At 47.4% G+C, this 27,454-nt stretch overlaps 1 protein-coding gene across 1 annotated transcript in view; it reads right to left on the bottom strand.

Annotated features, from left to right (window-relative positions):
• LOC8041303 (putative phosphoenolpyruvate synthase) overlaps positions 1-27,454 on the bottom strand; it is a 394,011-nt gene that overhangs the window by 87,568 nt on the left and 278,989 nt on the right. The window contains exons 24-28 of the mRNA XM_040214093.3: positions 6,680-6,781; positions 3,670-3,834; positions 3,210-3,344; positions 2,670-2,754; positions 1,662-1,750 (exon numbers count right to left, since the gene is read on the bottom strand). Of these exons, the coding sequence (XP_040070027.1) occupies positions 1,662-1,750; positions 2,670-2,754; positions 3,210-3,344; positions 3,670-3,834; positions 6,680-6,781 (576 nt within the window). The remainder of the gene's footprint in view (positions 1-1,661; positions 1,751-2,669; positions 2,755-3,209; positions 3,345-3,669; positions 3,835-6,679; positions 6,782-27,454) is intronic.

Below are 27,454 nucleotides of genomic sequence, written 5' to 3'. Positions count from 1 at the left end.
ATTCCAGGAGCCAGACAGAGTTCCCCTCTTGCTCAGCGAAGGACATAACGCCCGCCGACGTGTTTTTCGCTCGGCCTCGGGTTCCTCCATGAAGTTACGTTTGGCCCTGTGCTTCAAGTTCAAGGAGCAGACGCTCGCAGCCCTGGGGGCAATAGTACCATGTGGAAAAGCGGAGCTATCCCACAAGATACACAAACAATCTGCGGAAGCAGAACTCTGTTTTGTACGCGCGCGGGACCCCCCTCAACTTGGGAAACGCGACACTTGATCTCCCAAAGCGCTTCCCGGGACCCGGTCGAAACGCCGACAGACACATAAACAAAACAAAGCGCAGGATGCTCTTCTGACTATTTAAAAAAAAAAAAATAATAAAAGAAGGACCACCTCTACAACATATATCGCCAGTGGTAACAGAAATATGCAGGATACGATCGGGAATTGCAATGCCTTCGCGATTGTGCTTTCTGAGTTTCGTTATTGGTCAGGGACAATGGTAAATATCATCGTGCTTCTGAACTAAAAAAAAAAATATATATATTAAATTACACTAGCTATTTCATGCTGCAAAAATATTGGAGAACACAGATTGTGCTGAGCTACCATACGCATGAAGTTTGCGGGTTGCGTATGCTGTCTCTGTGTGATGAAGGTTGGGTTGAAGAAAGCGGGACTAATCCAACCACATACTAAACGTGTGTGCTAACTACAATCATTCTGTTTTCCGGTAGCATGAGCATGATCAAGCTTGTCTAAATGTTTGCTTTATTAATCGCTTTTTTAGGTTTTCCCACGGAACTCACTTGGTTCGAAGATCCCGTTGGGAGTATTCTTGTATTTGCGTTCTGATGTGACCGCATAAGACGTATACGGTTCGTTTAACCTTAACTTAAATGTAAAGGTCTATTGTTACAACCAAGCGTAACGGTTTTTCGTGGACAATCAGCGTATAAATACACGCTATTAAAAAAAAGTTATTAAAACATTGCTTGGTTCTAAACAGATATGGGAAACGTGAGGTAGGCTCACGAGCGGTTGCCATACACTGCTATTCTGAATCGGAACACCATTTCGTTATAACTCCATGCAGGCACTTAATGTGGGAGAACAGGTATTAATTCCTGATTTATTCTAGAAATGCGTGACTGATAATGTCGCCGGGGCGCGTTTACTGAGCTAAACTAGGGTTAACCACCAAGCGCTTTAATACTGAAACATAGCGATGCAGTGCGAAGCAAGGCGATCAAAAGACAGCTTTATAAACTGTACAGATAGTTATATCTGCTCTCCTGTATAGTTGATATTTCCGCGTGCGTGGCGGAGTTGGCAACGTGCACGGCTGCCTTGCAGAGGAGTGGGTTCGAACCAGTTCCTTTTTTAAAATTTTGAGCTATACTGAAAATTTCCAGCTTATTGTACGCTCTCACCGCGTGTTCTAGTTCGTAGCGTACCTGAGCTTACCGTGCGTAGAGGGGCAGTGGGCATTCGGCACGATTGGGTCAGGCGCGCTTCCGTCACAAACGGAAGATGTTAGCTCTCTTTCCTTCAAGTTAGTAGGCACACGTGTGCCTCTCTAAACAGTTATTAAATTTTATTTTCATTGGGTCATTTTTATTTGTGACAGTATGAATATTTTTGTATGTCCCCTCGTAAGGACAGGTCACCTTCAGCCTGGCGGGAACATCGGCGCTCTCCACCTGCTTGCAGTTGGACAACAGCGTGGCGAGGTCAGAGAAAACTTCAGGTGTCAGGTCTGTAAAAAAACGAGCGAGAAAGCTTTAATGAAAGTCTTCACACGTGCGTGCGACGGGGCATTTTGCTGCAGCTTGAAAAACGTTCTAACGGAAGTCGCCTCGGTACTTCGTATATCGCAAACGGCAACTATCGGATCGTTGGCCGGAAGCCAAGTTGATTTCGCCTGACGATCGTTTGTCGTGGGATCTTGACAATGCCACCCTTCTGCGTCGTGGAAGATATTCTTGTGTGTCGCGTGTCAATGCGCCTTTTGCTTCTGCTGTGTCACCAGCAAGGCCGGGAATAATTTCTTGCTTCCTCAGTATGCCTGTGACAGCTGTACTAAAAGCATTTTATGATCTTAGCCTAACTCGGTGTTTGCGGCTGTTGGTGTAACGAGACAGCCTACATAGTGTCCTTGGAAATTTGATATTTGAAACCGCTAAACTTAGCGGGGAATCGGACTGGTGTTGAGGTCACGTGTCGTCGAAATTCCCGCTAAATCTAGCGGAGAAGCTGAATTTGTCCGCTAAATCTATCGGAGAAACTGAATTTCCCCGCTAATTTTAGCGTGGGATCGAATTGGTGTTGAAGTCACGGACGGACGGACGGATGGACGGGCGGGCGGGCGGACGGACGAACGGACAGACGGACGGACGGATGGATGGATGTTAATGGCTATACCCTTTAACGAGCGGTAGCTTGCGCCACCTAGCCTAAGTTTAAAAAGACGTGGCGTCCATTTTCCTGCTAAATTTAGCGAGGTTACGCCAACGCCGACGCCGACGCCGCGAAACACGGAAGCGGGCGCCTTAGAGCTGCGCTGTAAAACAAGAGCAAGATTACTTGTAACGCCACTCTTACGGACCCACTCTCAGAGGATGCATGTTTGACAGGGTCTTATAACAATGATATTTTACACGAGCATTTCGTCTTACCTCCGGAAACGCTGCCCAAGGTCACGAGGAGCATCAGGTTGCTCATGGAGGAGAGCATGGAGGTGGTCATCAGGTTAAAGTGAGGCTGAAATTATACACGCCAGCTGTTTACTCTTTTCTTTAGGAAGTTTCCTCTCAAAAATAAACTAGTGGTATGCACCCGTACGACGCATATCGCATATTTTACATTAAGTTAAAGTTACAGGGTTCAAGAAATCTCGCATTTTTTTTACAATGCTATACACATCACATACTGAGTATGTTATCAGATGCAGTCTGCCACATCAATTTAAATCAATTATCGCAAATGAAAAGAAATAATGATACGCGCAAGAAAATTATTTAATTTTTGTAACATCTGACAGGAAAAATAAGGTAGACTACTCTAGCCGAACAACAAATTCACCTGTGAATTCTTCATTGAGAAAGAAACGATATATATACACTGTTCTGTTGCTGTTTCCCAAGGTACTATGGTATGCGGATGCGAGTCGTATGGGTGCATATGTTTCTATAAGGTTAAGAGAACAATGCACCTACCTCTGGTGGAAGTGGCAATGACTTCGAAATAACGTCGAACATCTCCACCGCTGTCTGTTCCTCCGTGAGTTCAATGCGCATGTTCTTTATGGCATCCTTGGCAAGCTGGAGATAGTGTTCCTTCCAGCACTGAGCCTGTCGTTGGGGACACAAATCTCAAAACACGCTTCGTAATAGCATCGGCGTTAAGAGTTGCGCCCTGAATGACTTAGATCCGACGGAATATCTAGGGCTATCAAGCCGTGGGACCGTGGGCGTCTGTCCGTGGCGGCTTCCTGAATCAAGCAGGTACTTTAGGAACCATTAACGGACAAAGTGAGCAGCGCATTAGTGCACGTTTGCGTTTTCAATAACGGCGGGTAAATGCTCTAGCCCGCGGATGCATAACCCATCTCGATGTGTGCGAATTGAAGTTCCCTTTACGAGAAGTCAACATGGCGTGGCCATCCTTCTCACAAACCTTGAGAAGAAAGGCCATCATTTGCAAACCGGTCAGCTTGCTCGGATGTCCGTTCCTCTCCACAAACTTGGCTGCAACGTCCTTGGACTCGAATAGACGTCCTAGCATACCATAGAACATCCCCTTCGTCATCATGCTCTGCTCCTCATCATGCTGGAACATGCCCTGAAAAGACGCGTCAAATAATCAGCTGCTTCTGTAAAAATCAATAAGGCCCTTCATTTTAGAGCGCAGCCCTTATGGGCGCGTTTCCGGCATGAGCAGTGTCGGCGTCGCCGTCGGCGTAACCGCGCTGGGCAGTATGGGAAATGTGCACCACGTGGGGAGGAGGAGGCGGGGGAGGAGGACAAGGGGGAGGGGAGCAGGAGGGGAGTAGGAGGAGGTGAGGGGGAGAAGGGGAGGGGGAGGAGGAAGACGAGGGGAGGGCATGAGGAGGAGGAGAGGGAGGGGAAGGGAGGAGGAGGGGGAGGAGGAGAGGGCGGAGGGGCGGAGGAGGAGAGGAAAGGAGGAGCTTGAAGCATGAGGGGAGAAGGAGGTGAAGGAGGAGGAGGGTAGGAGGAGTGGCAGGGATGAAAAGGTGAGGAGGAGGGTATACCCTCTCTTCAGTACCCTTCCATGCCCCTCCTCCTCAAGGGCTGCGCTCTAACTCAGCCATGCAGGGTGTTCTAAACGTCTTTCATATGTTTTAACCCAGTCACACTTTTTATCTTGGGTTGCCAAAGGCATGGTAGCGCTTTTTTGGACGAGGACAAAAGAAAGAAAGACAAGACAGACACGAGCGCTGACTGCAACTATTTAATCAACATGGAAATGAGGCATATATACACGCTTCGATCCTATCAATCAACCAACCCCAGGCCTAGCCGCCACTTGCATGAACTGCACCTCCTTATCGAAAAGGTCGATAGATGCAACGCTGACACACCCCAGCCCTGCCCTTTTTATTTCGTCTGCTTCGATAATCTCCCTAACAGTTCTATTTTTATGTCTAGCTAGTACGGAGCATGAGTCAAACAAAGGCTTGCACCCGCAGTCATGGCAGTCATGGCAGTTTTGTCCTCGTCCAAAAAAGCGCTACCATGCCTTTGGCAACCCAAGACCAATACCAACTAGCCCAACATACAGCTTTGATAAGTCACACTTTTTAACTGGCGTTGACTAAATATGTTTGACATAAAGCTACCTTTATTAAGAAACTATAAGGTCCACTTGGCTGTCCCGAAGCAAGGTGCCAATCTAAAGTCCTTATTTAATGGGTCCCAAATATCCCGACAGAGCTGCGTGCACTCTTTCAAGGACTTATTGAGGTGTACACGCATCTATTGCAGATTTCGATTTCATGGCGAAGATTCTCAGGTGGTCTACAGTCCCTAAATGAGGTGCACCAAACGCCTATGTAAAGCACAAAAATGTAGTTTTTACGTATAAAAACTATTTGTAAATTGCTGCGAATGCTTCCATTGGATAAATGCATACCTCAAGGAAAGAAGATAATTTGTGGAAATAAATAGCACGGCATCTAGCGTTTTACCAGTATCATCGGATCATCGGGAGTACCACAGGGCTCCGTTTTGGGTCCAGTTTTATTTTTAATATATATTAATGACATTGCGCAAGCCATTGATGATTCGATTACGGTACGATTATTTGCCGATGACTGTCTTCTTTATACAGATATCAAAACTAGCGAGGATCAAACTTATCTGGACAGCGCTCTACAGAAAATTGGGTCATGGTGTCAAGAATGGGGGATGGTAATTAATGTTGACAAAACTGTACTTCTAAGGATATCAAATAAGAAAAATATTCTACCTTATGTATACACAGTTAACGGGTCTCCTTAAAGAGAAGTGAATAGCTATAAATATTTGGGTGTAACTATTGAAAATAACTTAAAATGGGGGAGCCACGTTAACAAAATCTGCTGTTCTGCTAAGCGTACATTAGGATACTTGAAAAGAAATTTTAGATATGCGACTATGAGTGCCAAGCTGATGGTCTACAAAACCGTCATACGACCAGTATTAGAGTACGCAAACGTAATATGGGACCCCCATAAGAAAAAATCACATTCAGAAATTAGAGAACGTACAAAGACTTTCGGCTCGGTATATACTCTCTAGATATAGACGAACCGACTCTGTCGGTTCGTCTACATCTAGAAAGAGGTATAAGGTCAACAGCTTGACCTTATACCTCTTTCTGAGCGGCGCAGGAATACTAGACTAAAGTATATTTTTATAATGTATCATGGTTTTTTCAGCACTGACTACACCCTGTATTGGAAACCCCGTATAACTCGCGTTCTAAGAAATAGCCATTTTAAAATGATCCAGCCTTTTCAATGTAGAGTTAATGTGTTTCACTGTTCTCTCTTTCCTAAAACAATAGATGAATGGAACCTTCTACCGCAGGAAATTGTAAACTCAAGTTCCCCTATAGAGTTTTTAAATAATTTGAAGCGCTTGCAGAACTAGTTTGTTCATTGTTACTATTGAGTGGTGCATGCCGTTTGCTAGTTTAATAACGTTGTCTTCGTAATATGATTACAAATTATACTTGTTGATGCAGTGTTTTTCGTTTTCCTGCTGCTGCTTAGTTCTATGCATGTTTACATTCTCCTGCAATGTATGCGGTGTTCTTGTTTTGCTGCTGTTGTTTATCACTGTACATTTTTTTACCCTCTCCTGTAATGACCCCAAGAGGGGTTAACAGTATCTTGAAATAAATAAATAAATAAATAAATAAATAAATAAACTACCCTACAGGCTTCGGGTTCTGCACCTACGTGTATAAATGTCTAAACTTCCATGTTTGATTTTGAATGTGGCACGGCGCGTAAGTATGTTAATTTAAGGTGTATCTGTGAAATAATTCGGGGGATATTTGGTGTTAGTTTGTGGTTCGAAATCTTCTCAGTTTGTTTTTATTATTAAACGTGGTGGCGAAAGGGAACCTCAAAGTATGCGATATTTTATGCCTCTAGATATCAAGCTTCGAAGCGACTTACATCCGTGAGGCTCATCAGGCAGTTGCGACTGACCATAATGAAGAAACGCCTGAAGAAGATTGTGTCCGGTGAAGGTGGGGACAGGAACTTCGGACAGCGTGACTGGAAAACGAAAAAAACCCCCAAAAAACACCGCTTTGTGATTTCTTGTGTTTTTTCCCTCAAATACCGCACGAATAGTCTTATCGTGAATGGTTCTTTATATCTAAATTTCGGCACTTCTACTCACATGGACATTTCTAACCAATCTGGAGGCATTGCGTTGGTCGTAAGTCACATGAAAAATAGCGCAAAACACAAGGACACAGAGGAGAGGAATACATACAAGATAAGGCGCGGACCATCAACTTTCTTATATAGAAAACACGCGGATATGGAGTCTTCTTTTTCTTTCACCGTGGTGTGGCTTCATCTTCTTTTACTGTGGGGTAGCTTATCTTTCGTTTTCTTTGAAGGAGGAGTTATCCAAGGTCAAAAAAGGCCATCTCACTTTATCTGAGGTTCACTGATGGTTGGCTCACGCACGTTGTTTTCTTTTTTGCTACATGGTAGGCCTCAATAACGTTCCTAGATAACCGAGTTTGGTGTTTGTGCAGGATATTTGTGTCATTAAACCGTGGTTCACAGCCGCAGTCTCGGCAATGCATTGATAAACGGGAGTATGGTCCACCTTTTAACGTAGTGTGATGATTAGGCATCTCCCCGTTTGACGGATGTACGAGTGCCCGCAGGAGAAGGCGAGTTCATGGATCTGCCCACTTTTTTACAAGGAACTATATTCATGCCCTACTTAATGTGGCATTCGTTGTTGTGTGTTGCCTGCTTCTGTTTGGGCGTTTTTTGGCAGTCAAACAAACAACAACGAATGACACATTAACAGAGCATGAAGTTCGTTCCTTGTAATAAGGGGACAGTCTATGAAACCTTATTCTGCTGCGGACACTCATACATCGGCGCTGGACTGAGGGATTTTTAGTCAGTGGCCTGCGGCAGCCGGCGTATCCGCAATTCCGGACGCTAGTGGTGGCTGGATTGCTCCGTTTTCTTATTTTGTTTTATGTTCTGTGGCTAATATAACTTATCACGGTGTTTAAGATGCACTGTACTCTTTTTGAGAACAAAAACAAACAAATGAGAGCTATATTTGTGGCTCCGTGTGCAAGAGAACGAACGCAACTGGAATGTTTGTTTCATTTTATGTTGACATTTTTACACCATACGCTCAACCGTGTCAGTCTACAAAAGTCTTAACTGTCGAAAATACTCACCCACACAAAATAGCCGAAATGCATGGGTATTCCACGCTCACAACATGAAATTGAACGAGTCCCATTAATCGAACACCATATATTGTACGTAGCGAACGGCGTCGCGTTATCCGAACAGGACTTGAGAAAGATCTAAAATAACACAGAATACCCAATATACAGTGTCGATCACAGGCACGTCTCGACGACCGGACGGAATCCGGCTTGTTTTAAGGCACGTTTTAAAAAGACGTGTTTTTTTGTTTTTTGTTTTGCACAGCATTAAGGCCACGTTCCCACTGAATGTGGCAGTTTAGGTCCTTTTGGCAGGTCATTACTCATCTCCTTTTAAATACTGTTTTGTGGGATTGATGTCATTCGAAAGGCAATGCAATCCTCTTTCATTTGATATTATGTGTGTGTTGGTTTTTACTGTTCATGCGCATTTGTAGCGTTGCGAATATGATGGCGCGGACCCTCACTTGCTCCGCTAGTTCATGTTTTATGAACGATCCATTAAAGATAGCACGGTTTCAATATAGCAGTTTTGTTAAGATGATGTTGGAGCAGAATGTAACGATACACTTTTTTGGTATTTGGACTACTTTGTTTTTTTCATCCCTCCAAATATTGCCCTAAAATTGACATTTTTCAGCAGAAATATGTTTTTAATGACAAGCGCTAGGACAATGAAATTAGCTAGAGATGTAGTGCTTATAATTGATAATATGCAAAAAAAATTTTAATGTTGTGTAAATTCTTTTTGTTTATGAAACGTAGCACTTTTTTCTGCTTCGAGTCATGGTACTTCAAATGCCGCTGAGGAGATAATTAAACTATGATAAAATCTTTTATAACATTTAGAGCTACAATGGTTGCCCAAGAGGTGGGCAATGGCTTTTTTTCATTTTCAAAGTCATAACGCTACAGGAGCCCATCAAACTTACCTGTTTTTGACGCATATCTTTTATGGACATCAAACATATTTATTGATATCTAATAACATTTATTGCATGGAATAGATATACATTGCGATATATTCGATTTTAACAATGATCTTGCTTTGGTTTTTTAATAGGTGTACAGCTTAGCTAATTTTAAAAACAATTAAAAACTGTTTGGGTGTTTAGTTGCGCTACCTGGCGGATGGCAGACAAACTGCTGATTTCTAATGTTCAAAAAATTTCCGAGGGCGGCGTTGGCGTCTGTATCATCATCAATCTCCGTGTCTTTTTACCTCCACACTTAAGAAATATATTGGAAGATTCACTATCGATAAATGAATGGTTTAAGTACTGGGTCAGGTCAATAAATCTAAGACAAATAATTACACAAGCGTAGCGTGATATAATGTGTTCATTATTCGATATGATTGAAATCAATAAACAATAAAGACGAAGAGGAAAAGAATACACCCGAGTTCACTTCACGTCTAGAGTCACTAAATGAGCTTTAAATTATCGGCACTCGGTTCCCCAAAATTGTTTTGGGCACCGCCATTTTGGGTCTTGTTCAGAGCAAACGCAACTGCCGATCGTCATGATCCAAAAGAACGACTTCCTCAGCATTAGATGCGGTGCTAGGAAGCTGATGCAATATTGCAATGCTCTTTCGCGGGTTGTTTAAACATTTGCGGGAGACGGAAAAGCGTTTCCTGTAATTTTAGATAAAGCTTCAGATAACTGGCAACCATGATTTTAAGCCACAATATGGCCAAGTGTCGTTACTCTGAACCGTAGCTAATTTACTGGCACAAGCGGGAACAATGAGTAAGAGGCGGTGTCAAAAGGTAGTGGCTTGTGGAATCCACGTGGCTTACGTTATGGCCCCTCCAGGTATTACAAGCCTTTTGAACAAGAGCATGAATAGAGTCATTATAAAGCTACGCTTCAGAGTAGCGACCCTTGGCCATATTGTGGCTTAAAATCATGGTTGCCAGTTATTTGAAGCTTTATCTGAAGTCACAAGAAACGCTTTTCCGTCCTCCACTTTAAACAGTTTGCGACAAAGGAAAGCAACATTACATGAGCTTTCTAACACCGAATCTAATGCTGAGGATGTCGCACTTTCGAATCATGACGATCGGCAGTTGCGCCTGCTCTGCACAAGCACCAAAATGGCGGCGTTCACAACACTGTCGGTGAAGAGAGTGCCGATACTCTAAGCGCAGCTCATTTTTTGGCTCTAGTTCCCGCGAAGCTCCTTTTCCCTGACGGAAACTGAAAGTAAATATGAATAATACACCATTACTATAGCTTATTTAGTTATAACCAACTACATATAATGAGAGGAGGAAGCGGCCGGGTAGGAGAAACGCGGGTTTTATGTGCGACCGTTCTAACCATCTCAAAAGAGAGAACGCGCGAGCTTTCGCTGGTTTAAAAAAAGGCATCCAAAGAAAAGAGGCGGCACGCTGTGTTCTTTGTTATTATGTGTCTAATTGCAAATTGTTGTGTGTATGTTCATACAGCCGGAAGTTAGTCTGCCTTAGTGGGCGTCTGGTGTCTCAGCTGTAGATGAGCAATTTATCCAGTGCGGTACAAGCGCAAACCTGGGGTTTTTAACGTGCACCACGCAGTAGGGATACACGACCGCACGCCGGTACGATGCTCTTCCAGATCGAAACGGGCAGGGGTGGGGTGAGCTCTGCAGCGCGAGCTTTCTCTCCACGTGCTCCAAGCTGGTGTGCGCTAGACCATGCACTCGGCCACCGAACCCCCCCCCCCCCCCTCCCCCTTTGTGCGTCTGATTTATATACAGGTATAAGTATTTGAAGATCGACGATGGACGTCGATCGTCTCGAGGTAATGTAACGTAATAACATTATATAAATAATAAACTTGTTGAAGGACTGAACGACTGAATTTTTCAATTCTTGGATTGTAATATGGTGGTAGCCTATTGTACTTACTGTTGATGAAGAGCAATATGAGGTGACGAGGTGAGGATTAAATTACGAGGCTCTATAAGGACGACGACATTAGTGGGTGCCGAACCACAACGTACAGTGCCAGACTTGTTTCAAGTATCGTGTACCCAAAGACTTTCTTCACCCGCAAGATAATATGGTAGAATCAATCAGGATGCTGCTTTACGACTGTACGTGGAACAGAAAAATTGCACTGTGCAGAAATGCGGCTTATTTGTTAATATGAGGGACGGATTTCTAGCAGCATTCCCTGATTGACTACTTGGAACAAATGGCCTCGTTGAGGTAAAGTGTCACCGTTCCAAAAGATTCTTGAAGCATACTTAAACCGCAAAGGAGTATGAGGCGAAAAATAAGAAAAAGGAGCCTGGTGTTAAAGATCCAAATCACCACCATAGCTTCTACTATCAAATACAAGGGCAGTTACACAGTACACAAAGAGAGTTTTGTGATTTAGTGATATTTACACTCAAGGCCATTAATATCCAACTTATTCAGAGGGATGACAGCTTCTGGTCAACCAACAAAGAGCCCTTTCTACTCAAGTTTTACATGAAACGCCGACTTCCGCTGAAATTCCTCAGGTAGACGAGTTGTCCGACCGAATAAACTGCCATTACTCCCGATGTGGGAATCTCTCGATCTTCGTTTGTAGGCTATAGTATCATGAGATCGAGGGGTGTGGCTCTTCGTCCGCTGAATATTGCTTCGGCGGGTGTTTTTACCGTGTAATACGTGACCGTCGCGTGCTGCTGGAACAAGAACCTGGCGATTCTTCACTGAACTGGTTCTTCAGTAAGCTTAAAAAGGGCTTTTTTTCGTTTCGAACATCATCTGCTCTGCTTGCCCGTTAGTTGCAGGATGGTATGGTGCACTAATGTGATGCCTGATGCCGTGTTTTTTTTTTCTCAAAAACTTGTTTATTTTATTTGACGCAAGATTTCGCGCGTTGTCGGAGAAAAGTTTTCGGTAGGGCAAAAGTAGGTAAAAGAGACCGTAGAACGTCAATGACGTGTTTGGACGTCGTGGCAGGCATCGTGTAAACTTCCAGCCACTTAGAGTACGCATCGACCATGACTCCGCAGATGCGGACACGTTTCGCCACCCACCGACTGAATAGTGGATCGTTTCCAGTTACTGTTCATGATGGCGCTGGACTCAAGGAAGACTTCGAGTCTTTCCAGAAGGTTTCTGGGAACCCCCTCTATAATGAAGTAGTAGTAGTAATGAAGTAACTAACAACCTTTACAACATCTTCCGGACCCCGTGAAACAAAATGTTTTGTGACCTTATTTCAGTCGACATTAAAATGGTGAGGTAAGTGCAGTAAATCGCGAAGCAGTTTACTTGACGTCCGCTTCTACTGATGTCTTGGAAGATTAAGTCTACTGAGCGTGCATTCCTGCAGAAGAAATTTTCATTGATAGAATATTGACACGTCAATCAACATTTGATTCCTTCTTGGTAAGATTTATTGCGAAAGCCCGTTACAACCGCCGAACCGCATCTCCCTATATCAGAGAACAATTTATACCCAGCCTGACATTCTCGCATACATCCGTTTGCTGGGCCACGCTACTTGAGCTAGCTGAGCACAGCTGGCAGCGGCGCGAGCAAGGCCACGAGGGGAACGTGATGGTGCTCGAGCCATCCCACTGTGAACCAATGTTTCGGCCACCGCACGGGTGCGTGTCGCCATCTATTGGTTGAATTAACGCCTTGTTCAAGATGGCTGCCGTGGGACCGCAGCCTTAAAGCAAATAACCGAACATTTGTGACCTGTCAGATATTTTTCGCTAAGACAGGAAACATAACTGGGAAGGCTTTTCGGAGATTATCTCAATGGAAATAATCCTCGAAGACTGTCGAACGTCCCGCGTCGGGGGCTGCTTGACGTTCGCTTTCTTCATTTGTTTCTTGCGAAGGCCGAGCGGGCTACGAGCCCTGGTATTTCCTGGTGCCCCTGGGCCTCAAAGTGAAAGATAACACACAAAGGGTGAGCATCCTGGACAGGCAAATAGAGGGAGAACTTTCATGAAAAGCCGGGCTTCCACAGCTCAGGCGGATAGCAGAAATTTCTGGCTGATAGTGGTCGCAAAATGGCGGCGTCCAGAAAACTTTTTTTGCAAAGGACTGTAGAAAAAATGAAAGCCGTTTACAACTCCCTGTAACGCCGAATTAGAGCGCAGCTCTTGAGGAGGAGGAGGGAAGGGTACTGGGGGGTGGGTCAAGTGACCTCGGGGGGCGGGGGGGTCACGTGACCTTGTGGGTCACGTGACCTTGTGGGAGTCACGTGACCTTGGGGCGTCACGTGACGTCGGGGGGTCACGTGACCTGGGGCCACGTGACGATACCGATGACGTCATCAGTAGCGTCACTGATGACGCCATCAGTGATGATGATGACGATGCGGATGCCGGTGACGTCATCAGTGACGTCGCTAATGACGTCATCAGTGATGATGACGATGACGATGCGGATGCCGATGACGTCATCAGTGACGTCACTGACGACGTCATCAGTGCCTATGACGTCAACGGGGGGTCACGTGACCTCGGGGGTATCCCCAGGTCACGTGACCCCAGGGGGGGGGTCACGACCTGGGTAACCATCGTGACCCTCGTGAGGGTAACCCTAGTAACCCTTGTGAGGGCAACTCTCGTGACCCTCGTGAGGGTAACTCTCGTGACCCTCGTAAGGGTAACTCTCATAACCCTCGTGACCCTCGTGAGGGTAACTAACCCTCGTAACCCTCGTGAGGGTTACGAGGGTGAGTAACCCTCGTGAGGGTAACTCTCATAACCCTCGTGACCCTCGTGAGGGTAACCCTCGTGAAGGTTACCCTCACGAGGGTTACTAACCCTCGTAACCCTCAAAAGGGTTACCTTCACGAGGGTTACCCTCACGAGGGTTACTAACCCTCGTAACCCTCGTGAGGGTTACAAGGGTAAGTAACCCTCGTGAGGGTAACCCTCGTGAAGGTAACCCTTTTGAGGGTAACTAACCCTCGTAACCCTCGTGAGGGTTACGAGGGTAAGTAACCCTCGTGGCCCTCGTGATCCTCGTGAGGGTAACCCTCATGAGATTAACCCTCGTAACCCTCGTAACCCTCACGAGGGTTACGAGGGTTGCGGTTACGCCGACGCCGACGCCGACGCCGACGGCGACGCCGACGCCGACGGCGACGCCGACGCCGACGGCGACGCCGCTCAAGCCGGGAACGGGCCCCTAAGAGCTGCGCTCTAAAAGACAGACGAAAAGCGACTACGTCTGACGCAATCGAACTGGTCTCCTTTTTTAGAGCGCAGCTCTTAGGGGCCCGTTCCCGGCTTGAGCGGCGTCGGCGTCGCTGTTGGCGTCGCCGTCGCCGTCGGCGTCGGCGTAACCAAGGTCATCCCAAGGTCACGTGGCCCCCCAAGGTCACCCAAGGTCACGTGACCCCCCTGAAGTCACGTGACCCCCGAGGTCACGTGACACCCCCAGGTCACGTGACCACCCCCAGGGTCACGTGACCCCCGCCGAGGTCACGTGACCTCCCCGATGACATCGTCACTGATGACGTTACCGGCATCCGCATCGTCATCGTCATCATCACTGATGACGTCATCAGTGATGATGACGATGACGATGCGGATGCCGGTGAGGTCATCAGTGACGTCACTGATGACGTCATCAGTGATGATGACGATGCGGATGCCGGTGACGTCATCAGTGACGTCACTGATGACGTCATCAGCGATGATGACGATGACGATGCGGATGTCGGTGACGTCATCAGTGACGTCACTGATGACGTCATCTGTGATGATGACGGTGACAATGCGGATGCCCCCCGAAGTCACGTGACACCCCAGGTCACGTGACCACCCCCAGGGTCACGTGACCCCCGCCGAGGTCACGTGACCTCCCCGATGACGTCATCGTCACTGATGACGTCACCGGCATCTGCATCGTCATCGTCATCATCACTGATGACGTCATCAGTGACGTCACTGGTGACCTCATCGGCATCGTCACGTGATCCCCCCCCCAGGTCACTTCACACCCCCAGTACCCTTCCCTCCTCCTCCTCAAGAGCTGTGCTCTAATTCGGTGTTACAGGGAGTTGTAAACGGCTTTCACTTTTTATTTGCACGCGATCTTCTTCTTTTCTTAGTGGCTATCGCCACATAGCCCCCCTTTGGAGACGGAGTCGTCCCAGTGAACTGTCCTGGAGTGTTTGATGCGGGTCGCGGGTGATGCTGTTGAGCTCGAGGTGGCTTGCACGCTGGGAAGATCTGTCGGCTGAGCGATCGTATCGCTCTCAACAAATGCTGGCTTGAGGCGGTCAACGGACACGACCGTGTCGCGGCCATTAACTCGCAGCGTGAATGTTTTTTCGCCACATTCCACTCGAGACATCGGAGTCGCTTGACGTTTTTTCTGCAAAATGGGGACCTGAACGTGAGTTGCTCGAGCATCAGTCATCCAGGTGAATGTTTCCGCGAGACACTACAACGATGTAGCTTCGGACGAGGGTGCGGAGGGCAGTAGCGTCTTCCTCAAGCTCGGCCTTCGCACCTGCGACCTGCATCGCCTCATCTCCCATCGCGTCTGCCGTCGGCACGTCGGGACACATCCACTTCGCTCGTCCCTGCCGGCTCGGCATGCTGGCCTGTGGCTCTATCTTCGCCGCTGCCGTCACTGCTGTGTCACCGGCTACGGCGCGTCGTTGACCGTCAAGGGCAGTGCGGCTGTTGAGTCGTATAGAACACGAGCGTCGCTCGTCAGCTCAACACCGTGACTCTGAGGAATGTACCTGCAGCGACCCCACAGCTGGTCGCATCATTCTGCGAGTCTGAGGTTTACTTCGAGCTACCGGTGACTGCCCGCTGTTTCCCCTTGAGGTAACTACGGGAGCATAGCACGCAGTCGATCCCCTCTGCCTGCAGTCTGCCAGACGCCAGCCCATTTTCAACTCAGCGGTTATCGGACCGCTGCCTCAGCCCTATTACCACGCTCAGTTCAACTTCGCCGGCCTCTCGGTCCATTACCTGCAGCCAGTTCTTGACTGCAGGCAACGTTTCTAGGGGGGAGGGGGGGGGGAGCACTTCGTTGTTTTTTTTTATTTTCTCTTATAGCTCGCAGCACCATTGCCATGCAGAAACGCCGATGTGGTTGCGAGCGCTCGTGATTAAAGACATTGCATCCGAGAAAAGGCTATGTGGCGATAGCCACTGAGAAAAGAAGAAGAAGATCGCGTCCGGGTCACCAATGTAGAGAAAGACAGACGAAAAGCGACTACGTCTGACGCATTCCAAAATCGAACTGATCTCCTCTTTTTATTTGCACGCGATCTTCTTTTCTCAGTGGCTATCGCCACAGGACTATAGGTGATGAAACGTCTATCTGTTGTTGTTATCTGTTTTGTTATGTTAAGCCGGAGTGAAACTTTTGATAATATGACTTCCCCCGGCTTTTGGAATATATTTGCGATTATGTTTGTTCTTTAGTCCCGGTCTATATACCTCTCTACTGTCAACACTTTTCTGCTCTTTGACTTTTGCCCGTCTGGCTTTCTGCCTCCTCTGCTTTTCACCTTCAACCGCCCAGACACCCATTGTTTCTTTGCAGGCAGCTCGTGTTGCATTTCAGACCATCCTAGGGGCATTTTATATGGGGAGGAAAATGAAGGTGAAATCCTTTCGAATGTGCAACACGCCCCGCCGTTCTCACCTTCAAACTGACTATATGTGTAGTAACTGAGCTGGAGAATGAGACGTCAAAACACATTTCTCTACAGGGTGATTCAAGAAGAGGCCAGGCTCTCAAATCGACCGCAAAATTCGGCTTGTTAACCTATCGCGCTACGAGTTCGTGTAGCGTTGCCCACAGAGGGTGCATTTTTTTTTGTCAAATTTGCAAAGAGCGAACTTACCTGAGGAAAAAGTAAAGAAAGAAAAAGGCTTACCTCCTATGAAAACACAGCGAAGCCACCGGTCTTTAAACAACACGGCGCCGTTTCGCACGGGACACAACAGATGGCGCAACGAACGCCGCCAACGAACGAGGATACGGCGCCGAGAGCCGGCGTTTTTAGCAGACGGTCTTTTCGACTCAAAAGCGGCGCGCGTTCCGCAGGCGGCGACAGTCGCAGAAACAAAAACAGGCGCGGTAACAACAAGAAACTGCAGCTCCTTGTCTGCTAAAGGCGCCGGCACTCGGCGTCGTATGCTCGTTCGTTGGCGGCAGTTGGCCTCAAGACCCCTTGCGCCATCTTTTGTCTCCCGTGCGAAACGGCGCCGTGTTGTTTGAAGACCGGTGGCTTCGCTGCGTTTCCATAGGAGGTAAGCCTTTTTTTTTCTTTACTTTTTACTCAGGTAAATTCGCTTTTGCAAATTTTACAAAAAAAAATGCACCCTATGTGGGCAAGGCTGCACAAAGTCGTAGCGCGATAGGTTAAGAAACCGAATTTCGCGGTCGATTTAAAGAGCCTGGCCTCTCTTTGAATCACCCTGTAGTTTGAATTATTAGGGATTGGGCAGAAAGGTTTTGCCTGCTCACTGAGCGAACGGGTTTGAACGCCGAACGCTGGCATACAATGTTCAGAGTTCGAACCCGTTCGCACAGTGACAAAGGCAACCAGCTTTGCGTCTACCCAGTAATGATTCTAACCAGAGCAATGCGCTATGGCGTCTAGGGACGCTGTCATCTAATTCTCCAGCTCATATTCTACCTTTCTAGTCACTGAGTATAGGTCAGAACGTCAGGGCGTCTGTTTTGAACTCCCTGCCTACATCACGCGCTCGTTGAACTTTGCTCTCCTCTGGTGTAGAGTGGGCGGTCTAGGCTCTTGTTTTCTTTTAATTATTTATTAATACTGCCACCAAAACAGGAATGGGTGACACAAAAAACAGTTTAGCTAAACATTTAAAGCAAAACACGCAACAATATTCTACCATACAGAATCATAACAGTGTTCTAACGTCCGAAAAATAAATATCACTAAGACTCCTTATACACTTGAATGTAGAACACAGTAAACAGGGAGTTTTTATTTTTTGTCGTCTTTCTCTGGTTGATAGCTCGGTACAATTAATAAAAAAAGGGCGAGAGATCAGTTAGAGACGTAGACTACATAGGAAACGATTGTTGCCACTCATAGAGGTCGCTGGTTAGAATCCGGCAAGACTTTTCCTATAAACTCAGCGCTAGATGCTAGAACCGATCGTGTGACTGATGACAGCACTGGCAGTTTCTGCGAAGGACGGTCATGGAATTTGCCTGGGAGGTCCTTACTAACAGCTGTCGCTCTGAATATGGAGCTGCTCCTTTTATCTCGCGGTCAGAGGTCTCGTATACAGAATGCACTAGCAATATTGGCGCGAAGTAACGACAACTACGCATGCTCTGGTTTGCCCATTAACTTGAAACAAAGATTTCTCGCTGAAATTTCTCGCTTCTGTTGGCTTGACCCTAGAGTTAAAATAACATACGATAGAGGCTCATCTGGCGCTGGTTTCTGAGGGACTTCAGAGACAAAACCGTAAGCAGACAGCAACCAGTGTACTTTAGCGTTGTTCCTGTGCATTCCCATGAGAAAACACGCTAACATTTTGTCTCTTTGCCGGAAAATAAAAGTAACCACTTATATTACTTAGGTCGTAGCGAATAGTATGTAACTTTGTTAAAAATTTTAGAATGAATTATTTCAGTTTCAGTATCTTTTTCTATTCATGAACGATGTTAAACTCCGAGAAGAAAAAGTACATAATATCAGGCCCACACCTGTGTTCCACAGCATACGTGTAACAAAAAAAAAAAAAGAAAAAAAAAGAAAGCGACGAACAAGCAAAATAACAATTGAAAAAAAAAATCGTAGTTTTTTTTCAGGGTGCGCCATCATTCCGAAGACGCTATTATATTGCAAATTTTCCAATCCTCTCGCTAAATGAAAATGACCCCGCCGTGCAACTTTACGAGAGGCCGGTACACTAGAAATGCAAGAACTAAAGAATTAAGGAAATAAAAATTTGTCTTCTTTTATTATTTTCTAGGGGGACGGTTTTTTTCAGACACCTATTTTCTGACATTTCTCTATTTTTACGAATTTCAAACGTGCGGATGAGATTTTGAAAGCTTACCGTAGCGACGTCCAACCACTACAATCTCCACTCGTGAACTGATTTATTCTTAAAACCGCGGTGTGGTAATCCTTAACTTCGACCTTTTCTCCTATCCCCTTGGTGTGCCAATACACTGAGCAGGCTAGTATCTTCATGAATATGCATCCACGGAAAGAATACAATGACATATATTTACTGAAAATTGAACCATAAGTGTTATGTTGGGGCGTCTCGGCCCGTATATCGAGGAGGGAGACCACTTCAGTCGCCTGCTGAATATGAACTGCTTTTATTTCCATGATCTTCGTACGGCCAAGCCTGCTCGCGTCGCGGGCGGCTCGGGTAATCCGATCTGCGGATGCCGCGGCGGCGGGATTGCGGCGGGATGGCGGCACTACGTGATCGCCCGAGTGGCGCCGTAGAGAGTTCCACAAAGCGGCGGAATGTTGCTCGTATTATACAGAACATCCCTTCCTCCTCAGACTGAGTCACTGTAGCGGTCCGGGGGACGCCGTTCGCGCTGGGGTCTTGGCACCGCAGTGGAAACTGGCGCTGAAGCGCGAGACACATGCGCGAAAAAACCATCCGATCCGACGTCCGATCCGGTAATACGGCTGCCTGATCCGAAAAATTTGGTCGCTTCAGACGTCGGATCGGCGATCCGACGTGCGTCCAACGCGCCAGATAGTTTCGCACGGCGGACGGATTGTCGGATGCGTCCAGCCAATAACAGCGCAGCTGGCGCGAACGTCATGATGACGTACTGGGTTTGGCGGGACGAATAAGAAAGCGGGACGGGCGACAAGAAGCGGGACGCGTGGATCCCGCTGACCCATTCGAAATAGACGGCCCCAGCAAAGAATGCACGCGCTAACGAGAACGAGCTTCTAACTTCGCTCGTGTGAGCTAAACCGTCAATCTGGGACCAGAGATCTGTGAACGCGGACCTCAGCTGGGGCGCTTGGATCTCCTGAGCGGAGCCGAACGGATCGTCGTGTCGCATGCAAGGTCGGAAGCGTGTGTCTCAAACTGTCGCGTGCGGCTATTCGGAGCGGCGTTCGGACTGTCGGATCGGACGTCGGATCGGACGAATCTGCCGTCCATGTGTCTCGCGCTTAACTCGTTCTTCCGCGGCAGGTACCGTGTCGCACGGGTCAGATTGCGCGGCGGCTCCATCTTGGGACTCGGGCGCTGGAGGTCGATGGGATTCGGACGATGCTGGCAAGTCCGGCTGTAGAACATATGGAGCCGGAACATGGCTTGTCACCGGTTCCTTTAATCCAAGTAGGGTTTCCTACGAAGTTGCGGACGAAGACGGATTTTCCTACTGTAACTTCTCTAGGTGATTTTTCTCTGCGGCATTCCGATGCCGGCTCTTCGGGCACGCGGGGCTGTAGGCGTGTGAGCGCTGTAGAAAGTTCGCGGCCGAACATGAGCGCCGCTGGTATTTTTCCAGTTGTACAGACGGTGTGCTTTATAGACCTTTGTGTGCTTTATAGTGTGCTTTATAGTGTGCTTTATAGACCTTTTCATACTCCTCCGCATGGGTGCTGCCATCTTGAAATCACGTGACGCGGCAGCCATTAGGTTGCTTCAAGTTGCTGCTCCGCTCTCCCCTCCGCACCTTGGCGGATACGTTGTATTGGTTGTAATCGTGTTTTTCGTCGCGTTTCGCCGCGCTTTCTTGCCTTACTTCGGAAACTGTAGCCCGATACGTTTACTCGACGACTAAGACATCACGAGGATTCAAAGGTCCTTATGACAACTGAGGTTTGTTTACTAATAGTGCCGGAACATTCTCAGTTAGAAACGCGTATATTTATATCGCGCATCTAGGATCGGAAGGCGTCCAGACTAATCAGCGCAAGGAGACTCTGTATTTCCTGAAAGTATCGTTCTTTGTATTCATATTGTATCGAAAACAGTTTCTTTTGATTATGGGGGGAAACGCGCGGAGGAGATAAACAACGAACGTTAACTTGTATATTATCTGAGGCTAGAAGTACTGCTACATCAACATCAGGCGATTTGTTTGTTCATAATAAATAATAGCACACCTACATATGTGTATGAGGTTCTCAATCTTTTTTTTTTTGCGACGTAGTCGTTCGATTTGTCGGTTTACTTATGAAGTTTAAGAAAATGTTTTACCGTGCTCGCCCCCATTTCGACAGTCATTTAAGTGATTTATTGATTATATTTAGATGTTGGGACTTCCCGCGTAAGAAACTGCCACGACAACAGTAGCGAGTTTTGGAATAGCGTGCACAAAGAAATAACGTCGTTTCTATTTGCTAATCCAAAACGCGGTTTGGGTTCGGGATATGCGCAACAATGACGACGCTTTTTTTTTTTTTTTTGCGTACGCTGTTTTAATTTTTACCAGTATCTAAAATCCGCAATATTTAACGCCGAAAAAAAAAGAAGCCGTTTGCATAACACTTAGTCCAGGATTGTCGATGGCGAATAGAGCTTTACTTTTTGTGGCTGGCAACGCCGAAATTTACAAAGCGAATCTGTTTAAACAAAGAAATATTTGTTCACACAGTTCTGTGAAGTGTTGCCTAAAGCTAGAATTCAGCCAAATATTCCGAGGTATTTCTCCTCCTGCAGCCTTTAATTTTATTTAGCCAATTTTACGAAACACAAATGCCAGATTTAATATGACGGGCCTGTCATTTATATCATATCTCGAGTAAGCTAATGTTCATATAAAAATAATTTATTTCCAAGGATCAATATCGCGCAATGCTGGTTATGAGTACTTTAGCAGGGTTGATAATATAAGAAATTTCCTACTCGGCCTGTCAAAACATGCTGAAGTACTGAATTAAAAAAAAATGCCGAGACGATACTACTCGTTTATATCAATTATCCGCTTCATTACATGATACGTTTTTAGTTTGCAAAGTTCACTAAAGGTTGGATGCCCACAAAAAGCAAACAGTGAGTAGTAAACTCGCGAGTTCATCTGTTCTGGCTGATTCAGCTCATTGTTAATCAAGCTGTTGATATGCTTCTTTAAAATTCACGTGTTAGTGTCTTCATTAGTTTCTTTTTCTGAAAACTGGTGGGCATCGGGCACGGTTGTAGAGGATGGTAATCTTCCCTGTACATCAGTCAGGCGTTTCGCAACCGACCATAATCAGATACATCAAAATAGTTGGTATAAAAAAGCCCGCAATTTAGGCTCAAATACACCTCGTCGTCCTCAAAGTGGCTCAATATACCACTGTTTCGTTGGTTGTGTGCTACAAGAAAAATAATCGTATCACAAAATTACGCAAAAAGAATGTAAAACAGCTACATAGCCGCGTTCACGTTGAAACCAAAACCAACCAAATTGAAGCAACCTAATGGCGCCGAGTGCATCAGCGCCCTCTATCCACCGGTGGGGCAACTACTAAAATGAAAAGGTATATTAGCAAGAACCTTGCCAGTCTGCACGCGAATTTTGCTGTTTCGTTTTGACTTTTCGCCAACGCCTGCTTCGTCTCGAGGACCATTCTTTCCGCCTTTCCGCTTGGGGCGGGATGGTAAGGCGCACTTGTTATATGCGTCACACCATTTTTCTTTAGGACGTCTTCCACCTCGGACGAAACAAAGGGTGGTCCATTGTCCGTTACCATCTTTTCGGGGACTCCAAACGTTGCGAAGAGTTCTCGCAATTCCTCAACCAGTGTGATTGACTGTATGTTGCGCATGCAGCGTACTTCTAGCCAATTGCTGTACGCGTCGACAACAATCAGCAGCATCTTCCCCTCCAATGAGCCAGCGAAGTCCGCATGAATGGTCTGCCAAGGCGTCGTCGCGCGCGTCCATTCGGGGATTGGTGCCTTGTCGGCGACACCTTCTGGTGTCGCCGACAAGTTTCGCAGCTTCTTGCCAGTCTTTCAATGTCGCTGTCAAGACCCGTCCACCAAAAGTAACCTCGTGCGCATGCCTTCATAGCTACTACGCCTCTATGACCTGCATGCGCCAAGTCAAGCACATCCTTCCTCGCCTTTGTGGGAATGACCACTCTGGAACTTCTCAGGAGGCAACCTTGTTGCGCTGAAAGTTCTGTGTCGAGTCTGCAGTACGGTGAAAACTGCTTGTTTGGGAGTTTATGCAGTTCTCGGCACTTGTAATAGCTGTGAGCACTCGAGACAAGAGTGGATCCTGTTGGGTCATTTGAGCGAGTTTACGTAGCGATAGTTCGACACTTGGAGGTGACGCCAACATAAGTGCGTCTGCCGGGGGACAGGGCTCGTCGACTTGTGCCGGAAGCGGCAACCTACTGAGTGCATCAGCGTTTTGATGGAGGCTCCTCGGTCTGTAGACCAAATTGTAGTCGTAAGTGGCAAGCTTGAGGCACCATCGTGTCATCCTAGGTGACAGGACTTGGGGTACTTGCTTTTTTTCTCCCAAGATGCCAAGCAGAGGTTGGTGATCTATTAGAACTGTCACGTGTCTGCCTGCAATGTACTTGTGAAAATGACTGACACCGTAAATTACTGCCAAGCCCTCCTTGTCGAGCTGGGAGTAATTCTTTTCTGCGGCTCCCAGTGTTCGCAATGCGAAAGCTATAGGGGCCTCTCTGCCGAGTTCATCTTTCTGGGCGAGCACGGCACTGACACCGTATGGTGACGCTTCGACAGACAAGAGAAGAGGCTTCGTCTCATCATAATGAGCAAGCGCAGTGGAAGACTGAATCAAGCCCTTAAGTGCATCAAAAGCGGTCTGGTGCTTCCTTTCCCACTTCCAGGGCGTATTTTTCTCCAGGAGCTTGTACAACTCGGCGGCAACTGTCGCGCGGTTTTCCAAAAAGCGGTCGTAGAATGCGAGAAGCCCAAGAAAGGCTTGCAGCGATGTCTTATCGGTTGGCTCGGGCGCTTGAAGGATAGCTTGCACTTTCTCCTCGGTAGTGTGCTCTCCTTTAGCGTCAATTCTGTATCCCAGAAACTCAACTGACTTCATGCCAAATCGGCGCTTCTCTTGCTTGAGGCGTAGCCCTGCCTTACTTAGCCTCGATAAAACCTGGTCCAGACGTTCCGCATGCTCGAGAGTGCCCTTCCCACTGACAATGATGTCGTCAAGGTAAACACTCACCACCGGAATTCCGGCCAGTGTGGTCTCCATCATGGGTTGGAAGATGGCTGGTGCTGCAGCAATTCCGAACGGGAGCCGTTTGACTTGGAACAGTCCCTGTGTGGTGTTCATGGTGAGCACAGCAGCAGTTCCGTCGTCGACCTTCATTTGCTGTTATGCCTGGTACAGATCCAGAGTTGAGAAGACAGTTCCACCGCGCAGATTTGCGAACACTTCAGTCGTTGTTGGCAAGCGGTGCGATGCCTTCTTTGCGGCTGCGTTAACAGTACTCCTGTAATCGCCGCAAACACGAAATGTGCCGTCGCCTTTGCGTACGAACACCACTGGTGTGGCCCACTCAGCATGTTGCGTCGGCTTCAGGATGCCTTGATGTTGCAAACGATCAAGTTCTTCTAACATTGGTCCTTGCAGGGCCAAGGGCACAGAACGAGCCTTGCAAAAACTTGGGTGCTGCTCCGTCTTCCAGTTCCAGGTGAACCAAATGGCCCGTGTAACCGTCGAGGTCTCCTTTAAAGACATCCGGGTGGCGTGCGAAGACCTCCTGTATCTCCGGTGTCATGACGGCCGCTGGAGTTGCCTGCATTTGGTTTATGCCACAGACGCGAATCCGAAGCACTTGAAACCAATCTCTGCCAAGAAGGTTGCATCCAGTCCCTTTCATGACGAGTAGTGGCAGCAAGAAGTCTTTAGACTTGAAGCGAACGGACACTTCCGCTGCACCGAGAAGTTGCAGGCCTTCTCCAGTCCAGGTGCGCAACTGCAGGTTGTCTTCGTGGAGCTGAGGAGGGTTATGGGGCCACACCTTGCGGTACGTCTCCTCGCTGATCAGGGTACACGAAGCACCGGAATCCACTTCAAATTCTAGTGATTTGCCTTCAATCTTCAATTTTAGGAGGAATTTGGGACATGGTCCGTGCGGTGTCACGCTGTTGAGCTCATGGTAAAAATCTCCATGTTCCTCTCGCTGCCGGTCGACTGCTGTGGGCGTGAAGTCCACGTTGTGGTGACTGCTTTTGTGGCTTGCACTTTTACCTCGCTTTCTCTTCGTGATGCAGGCTTTTTAGATGTGTCCACGCTTGTGACAGTAACGGCACTCCTCGTTACGGAATCTGCAAGTCGAAGGACTGTGTCGGCCTTCACATCGAAAACAAGGTCGAGTGGACGATCGCCCGGAGTTCTCAGCTTTTTCCTTCGATGTCTTGTGAATGAGGGGGACGTCAGTCTTATGCTTGATACTCTGTTGCTGCTTTGAAGCGCTTTCGAATCTGGTTTCGAGCTCGGAAGCCTTCTCGAAAGTGAGATCTCTTTCCGCAAACAGGCGCTGCTGCAGGAACTCGTCCTTTACACCACAAACAAACCTGTCACGTAGCATGAAGTCTAGTGGCAGTTTGGTGGCATGTACGGGCGTCGTCATGGCTGCTTGACCCGACGAATCCGTTGTCGATACGGCAGTCGTGGTCGCTGTTTTCACTATTCCAAAATTGCAGTCGGCTGCAAGTTTCTTCAGTGCTGCGACGTAGCTGCTAATCGACTCGCCTTGCTGTCGATCTCGACGCTGGAATTTGTAGCGACTGTAAAGTTCAGACGGTTGAGGATCGAAGTGCGTTCTCAGAATTGAGACCAGTTCTTCAAAACTGACATCTCCTGGTGTTCTAGGTGCAACTAGAGCCCGAACAGTTTCGAACGTCTCTGCGCCACACAAGGTTAGTAAAAGTGCACCTTTCTTCACCGGATCGGTGATCGAGTAGGCCACGAAGTAGCTCAGCCGCTCGCTCCAGGAAGACCAGCACTTGCCTGTGAAAACCTCGATTGTCCGCTCCGTCGTCATGACTTGTGGCCCGGTGTCCCACCGTAGAAGTTAGGCTTCGTAGGTTCGGATCCAGCTTCTCGTCGCCAATGCTATGTTGGGGCGTCTCGGCCCGTATATCGATGGAGACCACTTCAGTCGCTGGCTGAGTATGAACTGCTTTTATTTCCACGATCTTCGTACGGCCGAGCCTGCTCGCGTTGCGGGCGGCTCGGGTAACCCGATCTGCGGATGCCGCGGTGGCGGGATTGCGGCGGGATGGCGGCACTACGTGATCGCTCGAGTGGCGCCGTAGAGAGTTCCACAAAGCGGCGGAATGTTGCTCGTATTATACATAGCAATAAGTACTTGACTTTCACCCTATTCGGTCGTCTTCATGCACAGGAAGTTACTCATCCAGTGTTACTCTGTGACCGTCATTACTGCAAAGGGTGGTAATCAATGGAAATGGGACATGGCAAAAATTGTTGCAAGGTTTTTGCAGAAGTGACTTCATATCATTTCATTTCATTTATTTGGCTCAGGAGAGTCGAGAGTACAGCAGAAAGGCCGAAGGCCCATACCAGTTGGTCAGCAAACACCCAAACTAAAGGGGGGAGGGGAAAGCAAAAGCAACAAAATACTTCTGACAAATACAAGTTAAAAAAAAAAAGAACTAGATACTTTCTTCAGTTGACTTGAAAGCTCAATTGTTCTAAGAAAATCAGAGGAATTAATTCAAAGCTTGAAATATTTTCACCAGCTGCAGGTTTTCCCCCTCATTTTGATCCAAGCGACGGCAATTTAATCCAAGTGCCACCAAATTTAATCTAAGCGCCACACAAATTAATCCTTGCGCTACCCAATTTAATCCCGGGGTCAGTCTCCCCCCCCAATTTATTCCACAATATATATATATATTGTGGGGATCCCTCTGGTCTCCCTTCCCCGATGGCTGTGATAACGGCCGCGGGTCGGAACGCTCGGCCTTCTTCGCCGTGAGCTCCGACCTGTTCGTGAGGCGGAGGGCCGCCTGGCTTGGGGGGCTCTCCTCTCACTCTCTCCCGGGGGGACCTCTTCCGTCCCCCCGCTCGGATGCGAATCACTGCCGACAGGCGAGGAGGTTTCGCCTCTTGTTTTCCCGCTTTCGGGAAAGGGACTCGTCCGGGTGACCGCGAAAGAGATAGGACGTGTGTCGGCGACTTCCCCGATGCTTCCCCGGTCTTGGCTCTCCGGAACCCCGCGTCTGGCCAGGTAAGGACCTTTTCTTACCTTGCCGGCGCGGGGGGCATTTTGGATGGGGACATAGCAGTTCATTTTAAGAGTGTTCGAATAAATGCTCTTGGACTCTGTCCTTACTCTGTTACGTGTGTCTTCTCCTCCGCTATATTCGTGAGAGTGAGACAAGGTAAACGATCATTGGCACCGACGGAGGTAATTAATCGAACCGACCCGCGGTAATGTAGCCCTAAACGTTCGTCTACATTGCCGCGGAGATGTGGGGACCGCGGGCTACTAGGTTTGACGTCTCCTTTGAGATATCGCCGCTGTTGAGACAATCCTTTGGTTACTCTATCGGTACCTGTGTTAGTTGGTAGCTAGCGAAATCCCACAATA

The sequence above is a fragment of the Ixodes scapularis genome, unplaced genomic scaffold, assembly GCF_016920785.2.
Source record: "Ixodes scapularis isolate PalLabHiFi unplaced genomic scaffold, ASM1692078v2 PGA_scaffold8__174_contigs__length_109621045, whole genome shotgun sequence".
In the NCBI taxonomy this organism is placed as follows: domain Eukaryota; kingdom Metazoa; phylum Arthropoda; class Arachnida; order Ixodida; family Ixodidae; genus Ixodes; species Ixodes scapularis.
This window is presented reverse-complemented; position numbering and strand designations above follow the sequence as displayed.